General features: G+C 61.4%; 1 protein-coding gene across 3 annotated transcripts in view; it reads left to right on the top strand.

The window, feature by feature from the left end:
* Nucleotides 1-9119, top strand: part of CHLSN (cholesin) — a 64595-nt gene that overhangs the window by 51150 nt on the left and 4326 nt on the right. The window contains exon 1 of one of the 3 annotated variants that reach the window (XM_070414245.1): nt 3318-3864. The exons of the other annotated variants lie outside the window; for them this stretch is intronic. Within the exon in view, the coding sequence (XP_070270346.1) occupies nt 3850-3864 (15 nt within the window). The 5' untranslated portion in view covers nt 3318-3849. Of the gene's footprint in view, nt 1-3317; nt 3865-9119 lie in introns of those variants that run through there. 3 annotated transcript variants of the gene reach the window in all.

Raw genomic sequence — 9119 nt, 5'->3', positions numbered from 1 at the left:
TGTGGGAGCGTCGCAGCCACCGTGCTCACCACAGTCTGGAGGCGGGCACCGTCCTGTCTGTCCCAGAAGCACTGATGGCTCGCGGACCCACCCCGTGGGGACTGGGAGGGCTGCCTCTGAGGGCCTGGGGGTGCCCTGGCTGGAAGGCAGGCAGGTGTCCTGAAGGGGCCCCTTGCAGCCCTAGGTGCTTGCCTGCGGATTGGGTCCTGTGTGGCATGCGGATCAGGGACAAGGAAGCTGACGGGTGAGTTCTCTGAGTGTGGTTTGACCTCTGTGTCCCAGTAAGGTGTGAACTTTGATAAGAAAGTGTGGAGGGAGGGCTGTAACAGACAGAGGCCCGACGAGGGTGGGCGGTCAGCCCCAGGCTGGGCTGTGTTCCTGCGTGGTCACAGCAGGTCAGCGCTGTGTTGTGCAGCCGCCACCCTGCGTCCCTCTGCACCGTCCCCCCCCTTTCCAGTGCCGTCCCCCTGGCCCTGCCAGCACTGCTCTGTCCTCTGGGGAAGCAGATCATCCGTTAGTCACACAGGGAGGGCCCGGGCTGGGTCTCAGCCTGTGTCCTGAGCACATGGCCTCATGTGAGACCTGGTGGCAGGTTCTAGCTGGGCCAGCAGAGCTGCCTCCGGGGCCGTGTGGCCGGCAGCGGCGACATCTGCCTGCCTGCTGACCTCTCCCCTCGGGCCACGGTGCCAGTCGTGGAAAGCTCATTCTCATGGCCTCTGGGAAAGGTCGGCGGCAACTTTGTGCTTCCAGAACGCCAGCCACCAGGCTGCGCTCACCCCAGGGGCCGCAGGTCCCCAGCCACCCTGGCTCCTCAGACTCAGGGGGCCTCTGCGCCTCCCAGGACCTGGGTGGCAGCTGTCCCCTCTTTCTGGACACGTCTCTCCCAAACAGCCTGGCTGTGCCCTTGCTTCCAGTCTCTACTCAGGTGTCACCTTCCTGGCACCGTTTTCCTTGACCTCCATCCTCCCACGACCATTCTAAATTACAAAATGCAAATAACCCTGCTCTCTGTCTGACCTGCCTGGGTTTCTCCCAATACTGCAGCCTCCTACGGTCATCTCGCTGCCTCCTTGCTGCCGCAGTGTCTCCGCCCGCAGGCTGCCATGACCGAGCCTCACATCATGGAGGCTGGCCCAGCGCCAAGGCGCCAGCGGGTCCCAGTCCACTGAGGGCCCTTCCTGGTTCCTAGGCGGCCGTCTGCTCGCTGTGTCCTCCCCAGGGGAGGACAGGACACCCTGGTGGCAGGGGCCTCCACTTACAGGGCGCTCATCCCATCTAGGAGGCCTCCGTGACCTGATCGCCCCATCGCCCCACCTCCTGACTGTCACACTAGGGGTTCGGCAATGCGTACGGGTCCCCGTCACGTACCCACTCTTCCTGCCCAGGAGCTGCTGAGAGAATGTGCAGTGTGTGGGTTCTAGGGTCTCAGTTCCCCCGGGGTGGACGCAGTGCTGCCTCCAGGTTCACTCGGTAGGTAGGCAGGCCTCTCGGTCACGCCGCCAGCTGTGTGAGGTCCTATTCCCGTGGGGCCCTGTACTGAAACCCCGGGCTGCAGTGGGTGGCCAGTGGGTGGTGTGTGGCCTGCAGGCTGGTCCCAGGTCAGAGGGAAACACTGCATCGGGCGTAGGCAGACCTGGTGCACTTCACACCCTCTCTGAGCCTCGATTTCTCCTCTGTAAAGTGTGGGTGACGGGGTGGCTGGGAGCGTGAGGGAAAGCCTGCTGAGCCGTGTCCGCATGTGTGTCCTCAGCCAGCACCTCTGGCCTGTGCACCCTGGGGTCCAGGGCTGGCCGTGGAAGGCAGCGGTCAGTGCGCAGACCCAGAGCAGACTTCACTCCATGAACCAGCGACCTCAGAAACAACAACGCTTCCCAGTCTCAGCCTTGTCTGTACAGTGGGGGCATGATGCCCGCATCCCCGGGATTAATCAGGAAGCTGTGAGCTGGCCCAGCACGGGACCACTGTGGAGACCGGGCCCACCCTACCCTCGCAGCCATCCAGCTCTGGTCAGGCCTCGGCAGCCCCTGGCCTTCCTGCCCCGACCCCCGCCCCCGCCAGGGTTGAGCAAGCCTCTGTGGATTTCTGTCGGTAGCGGGGAAAAACACAAAAAGACGCTGTCTTGGCTCCAAACCTTGGAGATCCTTATCAGGCCGGGAAATTGGAACACCCACACCCAAAGCAGGAAGCCCACACCCACTGGAGCAGGAAGAAAGGGCCCCGCGAGCACCCTCCCCAGCGCCGGTGCGGGGCCTCCTGCAGCCCCTGGCCCGACCTCTGCCAGGGGCGGGTGACAGGCCCGCCAGGCTCCTGGCTGCTGGAGTGCGGTCATCCTGGGTCATAGATGGATGTGCAGCCTCAGGGGAGGGCACACAGGCTCTAGGAGAGGGAGAAGCTGTGCCCATGGCGGGAAGGAGGTGTGACTCACCCGTGGGTGCCCGGAGCCCTCCCTGAGGCCTCGTTGCTGGGCAGCGTCAGTGCAGTGAACGCCCCCTGTCCCTGTGGGGCTCGCGGTCCGGGGCACCGGACATCAGCCCGAACTCTGAGGGCTGTGTCGCTGCTCGGGGGCGGGGCGTGCTGGGGACCATGGTATTGGAGGCTGCTCAGTAGGTGACGCAGAGAAGGGGCCCTGCAGCTGCGGGTGGATGGCCCGGGGTCTGAAGTGAGGAGGGTGAGTTGTGAGCTCTGGGCAGAAGGAAGAGGAGCCCGTGCCAAGGCCCTGGGGCGGAGACTGCAGGCGGGTTCTGGGAACCTCGGGCCCTTTGCTGCAGGCGTGCACTTGCGGGATGGGGTGTCCATATGTGCAGAAGGGAGGGAGCGACTGCGGGGGGGGGGGGGGGGCGGCGCGCGAAGGCACTGCACCGGTTGCATTTCCGGTCTCCGGTCTCCGGTGTGGGGAGCTGCCAGGGAGAGCTGAAAGCAGGGCCTGCCACCCCCCACCCCCGGCTGCGTCTGCCACTTGGAGGCTGAGCTGCGGACCAAGAAGTGGCCCCAGGCCCCCGTCGCCTCTGAACCACCTCGTTAGTGAGGGGGCCCGCGGGTGGGGGTGGGGGTGGGCCCGTGCCCGCCACCCTTCCCGCCGGGCCTCCGCACCCGCCCGGGTCTGCGAGCCGGCGCCCACGTGCGGCGACCTGGCTCCGCCCACCGCCGAGCCACGCCCACGCGCCGGCGCGTGCGCGCTGGCGTCGCCGTCCAGCCGGCTGGATCTGGTTCCAGCCGCGCAGGGGCGGCCTGACATGCGCAGTGCGCCGGGCGAGGCGGGGCGCGTGGGCCGGGCTGACCCCACGGCCTGGGACGCGGAGGTCAGTGCGCCGAGCCGGGGACCCGGGGAGCCGGGAGCCGCGCCCGGGGCGGGGTCCGGCCTGCGCGTGCGCTCGCGGCGGGCGGCTCCCGGAGGGGCTGTGGGTCCGGACCGGGGGACGCCCCTGCGCCGGCCTCCGCCCTGGAGACCCCGGACCCCGGCAGATCCTCGGCGTCACCAGGAGGGCGTGGCGCCCCCACGGGGTCACGGCCGGCGCCCCGCCTCATCCCCGCTTTCCGTCCCCGCGTCCCGACGGGAGGGGGCTCTGGGCCCGGAAGATCTCGGGATGCGGGCGCCGCGGGGTCCCGATCCCCGGTGGGTGTGACCCGGGAGCTCGAGCCCCGGCACCGGGAACACCGTGTTTGCAGCGAAATTCCCACGAGGGTGTTTGCCGTTTTGCTCGTGAATTATTTGGCTGCGACTTGCTACTCAGCAGCGTGGGCGGCTTTGGAAAACGTGCTGTGCGCGCAGGGTTCTTGCGAAGCGAGCAAAACCTACCCCGCAAACAGCTTGCGAATGTGACGAAACGATTGTGGAAATGACACCCAACAATGAATGACGTGGAGGTAACGATATTCTCTGTAGAAACTGGGTGAAGCATTTGTTCTGGTTTTGCTGTTTCCTGATTTTGGAGCCAGTACCGAGTTTGGGTTTGGGCCCTGCTCGGGGCTGCGGGACTCTGATGGGGGGGAGGGGGGGCTGAGAGCTGGTCCGGTGTTCGCTGCACCCCCGGCCGGGCCAAGGCATTTCCCCTTCTAACTCGGGGCGCAGAAGCCACTGGGGGCGCAGGGCAGGACGGAACCTATTTGAAAATATGTGCAAACTTGCTTTTCCTTTGAGGGGCTGGCATCCGGGGAGCCGCAGCCTCGCCAGGTGCGGGGAGAGGTGTCTTCGGCTCCGGGGTAATTGTCGTGTGAATGGCAGGTGGGCACTGCCCAGCCAGCTGACGGATGTGGCTTCCGGTGCGTTTGCAGGTCCTGTGCCTGGTGCCCGTCGGCTCGGCGCTGGCCGGCCCCCCCCTGGCAGAGCCGCGGAGTCGGGACAGTCCCAGACACCACGTGTTTCCACAGGTGGAAGGAGGCGGATTTGAACTTCAGCCGGAAGGCGGTGGCCTGGCTGGGACCTGCAGTGCAGCAGCCTCTGCTCCCGGAAGCGTGGCACCTCCGTGACCTTTGCCTGCGAAGTTCCACCCCAAGCTGGACCGTGCGGGGTGCAGCGGGCCCCACGCTGCCTCGCCTGCTGGTGATGAAGGGAACAGGGACGTTGTAAACCGTCCCACCCGTCCGCGTGCCTCACGGCCGTATGGGTGACAGCCCACAGGCCTCGCTGAGATTCCAGGGGACGGTGGGGACCGGTGGCCCTTAGGATCTTGGAGCCACAAGGCTCAGCTCGGTCCCTGCTTCTGCCGAGCAGTTAGCCACTCCGAGGGTGGCAGTGCCAGGCCTGTGTGAGCTGCGAGGTGCTGCGGGCGCCCTGGCCCAGGGCAGGTCCTTGGCGTTCTGCGTCCCGTGTCTGGGCTGCGGGACAGGACTCTTCCTGGGACTCCTGGTCCCAGAGGCCTTAAAGGCTGGACATGAGGGAGCAGCTTCCTGCGCAGGCTCGGCCCAGGACGGCCGCCTCACACAGATCCCGTAAGAAGAGACCCTCGCCTCCGGAGCGTCTCTGGGAACGGAGCCGGAGGCGCCACCAGTGCTCAGCGGGTCCTGAGGCCTCGGACCCACTCCTCCGGCGCCTGGACGCCTTCCTGCTGCGATGCCCTGGTGTTCTGTGATCTTACCTGAGCCTCAGCCAGGCCCCGAGGAACGTGTCTGCAGGCACCGTCATGGACCAGCCTGGGGTGCTGCACCAAGGCCAGCGCTCCTCACTCCTGCCCAACACCCTGCCCTGCGGCTCCCCACTGCCAGTCACCGGCGGCCCTTCTCCCACGGCTCCGGCAGAGCCTCAGCCACAGCTCAGCGTCTCCACCTGGAACTTCACACCTGTCCCCTGAGGCACCGGCCAGCTGTGCCCTGGACCACTGCCCGGTGCTCTGGAGGCTGGGATTCCCGGCTCCACATTGGACCGGAACTGCTTCCTGCCCTGAGCCCTTGGGGGTGCTGCGGAGTGTCCTAACCGGTGGGAGGGGCGCTTAGAATTCCCGCCTGCCCGTCAGGCCTGAGCCCTGGGGAGGGGGCTGTGGGCTGGCGCAGCCCTGAGGTGTGCCCAGTGGGACCCCTCTCCCAGAGGCCCAGCCCCGAGCCTCCCCTCTTCCCATCCGTCTGCCCCCGGGGAGGGCCCTCCTGGGACAGGGCCTGGATGGGCTGTGCCTGAGTGAAACGGTGAACGTGCACTCACGGGAAATCACGCCTTCCCTCCTGTCGGAGGCCTTGTCTCCAGAAACCCAGTCGGACCTTGTGAAAAGCGGTCCTCAGGGCATAGCAGTCTGCCTCCTGCCAGGCCGTTCCTCGGGGCTGGACCCCGGCCCTTGTCCTGCAGGCCTGGGGGTAGGAGGAGGGTTGAACCGGCCTCCTTAGCAGACCGGAAGCGTGGCGCCTCGTGGTGCGGACCGCGTGGACCACGCTGCAGCTCTCCGGGGGCTGAGAAGCTGGCCCAGGCCTGGGTGCAGCTTTGGGACCTTGAACAGGTGTGGGGGAGGGTCCTCCCCACCTGGCTTTGTGCCAGGGCTGTGATCCCAGTGCCTGTTGACATTAGCAGACCTGCTTCATTCTCGGGTGTTGTCACGGCTCTCCCTGCAGCTGCTGGTTGTCGGTAATAACGAAGCCCAGGTTCTCCTGGAATTCAGCCTGGCTACTAAAGGGGTGCGGTGGCCGCCCGTCTCCAAACAGCCAGGTGTCCAGCTCATGGGGTGTTCATTGCTTGCAGCCTACGGAGGGCAGAGCCGTGCTATGCGCCTGGGAGAGGCTCTGGCCGGCGTGTGGCCTTTGTCCTGTCGCGTCTCTGATAAGGGCCAGTGTGCCCGCACCACGGAGCTGAGGCCAGTCGATTCCAAACTCCTCCCGCCAGGATGTAGGGGGGCAGGGCCCACTGTCGGCCAGGGCCGAGGCCAGAGCACTGGCCTGTCCTGCACGGACAGGGTTCCAGCTGCCACCTGTGCCGAGACCTGGACAAGACCTTCCTCCTCGGTCCTGTCACTGGGCTGAGGAAGGAGGTCAGATTCTGGGTCTGAACCCTCCAGGCGCAGAGGGAAGGAGGCGGGCGGGGGAAGGGGAGTCCCAGGAAGGGCCTGCCCTTTCCCAGGGCTTCATGCAGTGTCAGAGCCAGGGCTTGGGGGTCTGGGTTCTGGTTGGGGTTCTGTTCTTTGCCCCGTCTCACAAATTCAGGGAGCTTGAACCTGGATAAGAAAAAACTAAGTATTTTCTCCATCTCTGGCCCCAGCAGAGCCTTCCTTCACTGTGGGTGCTGGGGGGCCTGTGCGGGCGGGGACGTCAGGGCTGCCTGCACGCAGCTCCCCGGGGGCTGGTACCGGTGGCACTAAGCCTGGTGGTCTTCCTCATACTCGGGGACCTTTCCGTTTGTGCCTGTGAGTCCCGTGGACTGGTTCGTGCACTGAACACCTGAGTCGGGCCCGCAGGCCCCGCCACACTCGCAGGAGGTCCATCGAGACGCGAGCCTCCTCCCCGGGAGGCCTCCCTGCACAGCGTGGACCTGGATCGGGCAGCCGCTCTCCCTGTCCTCCAGGAGCTCACCTGCGTCCGGCCGTGAGCTCCTCGGGGCCAGAGCCCGCGTCTGCCTCCATGCCAGCGCCAGCCCAGGACCCCGAGGGCAAGGGCCCACCCCACACAGCCCGCCCGCCCACCTGCGCTGGGCCCACCGACGCTCCAGGGCGTTTAAGTGGCTCATCGCAGCGCAGCCTCAGCTGCTGACGTGCAGATCCTCGGAAGTGACTTCCGTTCTGATCAGGGTATTGCCAGGCGGTGGAGGGAGAGCTTCCCGCTCCCTCTGCAGCCCCAAGGAGGTAACTCGGGGCCACTCACGGGGGTTTGGGCAGATGTTTCCGCCGGGTGAGGCGGCTGGGGAATTGGCCTTTAGGGACGTACAGTCTGAGTCTGTGTGTCCTCAGCTGACAAAGCTGCTGAGCGTGACTGTGTCGTCTGGACTTTGGGGGGGGGCGGGCCTGGCGGTGGCCTTGGCTCTGGTTCGGAGGTTAAGTTAGCACCAGGGACGCGGCACAGGGCACAGGGTGCATCGAGTTATCCTGTGTAAAAGGCTAAGTGACCGGCCGTACGTACGTCCGACCACCCGGCCGGTACAGAGGACATGCACTGGCAATTTAAAATGAACGTTGACTTGCACACACACGATACATATAAGCTCTCGGAATGGGTATTATTGAAATCCCCCGTGAAATGACTTGGGTCCATTATTGAAGCTACCTTTGCAAATAGCATATCTATAGATAATATTTTTAAAAATCTAAATGCGATTTTTTGTTCTAAAAATGAGCGTGTTCATAAATTAAATGAAGAAATTTTGGATATATTCGATGGAGATTTTCACACCTATTTGAGTGCTGATTCCATCGATTCAATGGATGATGCTGAAAAGGAAAATTTTCCCATCGAATTTCTTAATAGGAGTATTCCTTCGAGAATCCCATGTCATAAGTTAAAATTGAAAGTAGACACAATCGTCATGCTACTGAGAAATCTTAATAGTAAATGGGGTGTTTGTAATGGCACTAGATTTATTATCAAAAGATTGTGACCTAACATAATCGAAGCTGAAGTATTAACAGGATCTGCAGAGGGAGAGGTTCTGATTCCAAAAATTGATTTGTCCCCGTCTGACATTGGCCTCTCATTTAAATTAATTCGAAGACAGTTTCCCATGATGCCAGCATTTGCGATGACAATTAATAAATCACAAGGACAAACTACAGACTAGGAATATTCCTACCTGAGCCCGCTTTCGCACATGGTCAGTTATATGTTGCTTTCCCTCGAGTTCGAGGAGCGTGTGACATTCAAGTTAAAGTTGTAAATACTTGATCACAAGGGAAATTAGTCAAGCACTCTGAAAGTGTTTTTACTCTTAACACTCCGGTGTGGGGTGAATTTCCCGCCAAAATATAAGATGGCGCGGGCAATTATTTAGGTTTCCCGCGCAAAATCAGGGATTTTTATGATACCTATTACCCCAATGGGTATGAAACGGTTCGCATACGCAGGTAGGTATCTTTGTGAACAGCAAACAAACAAATATTTGGTAATACGCAGTTACAATCGGCCCGAGTTTACACGTTTCCCGCACTCCACCGCAAATCTATATGAACCGAGTTAAGACGGCTCCCGCGGAGTACGCGCAATTCACGCGAGCCGACTTAACTCGTTTCCCCCACTCCAAGTGTTAATGTGGTGTACAGGGAGATATTAGAATAAGTTTAATAAGTTTATCAGTCATTGCATCAATGTTTTTATATCGTTTTTGTTGTTTTTATATCATGTTTTTTTGTTTTTATGTCATAGCTTTGTTGTTATAGCATGTTATTGCTTATTAATCAACTTATATATTTTCAGATACATTTTACTAATTTCCTTTCATCTCTGACACTCCTACTACAGAGAAAGGGCGAATAGCGATATTAAAATATTTCTTCTGCCGAAACCGGTTTGGCTCAGTGGATAGAGCGTCGCCCTGCGGACTGAAAGGTCCCGGGTTCGATTCCGGTCAAGGGCATGTACCTGGGTTGCGGGCACATCCCCAATGGGAGATGTGCAGGAGGCAGCTGATCGATGTTTCTAACTCTCTATCTATCTCCCTTTCTCTCTGTAAAAAATCAATCAAATATATTTAAAATATATATATTTCTTCTAATTAATTT

This window comes from Myotis yumanensis, unplaced genomic scaffold (assembly GCF_028538775.1).
Source record: "Myotis yumanensis isolate MYYU_CA2020_CCGP unplaced genomic scaffold, mMyoYum1.0.hap1 SCAF_5, whole genome shotgun sequence".
Lineage (NCBI taxonomy): Eukaryota > Metazoa > Chordata > Mammalia > Chiroptera > Vespertilionidae > Myotis > Myotis yumanensis.
Note: the sequence above shows the minus strand (reverse complement) of the source record. Positions and strands in the feature narration are given on the sequence as shown.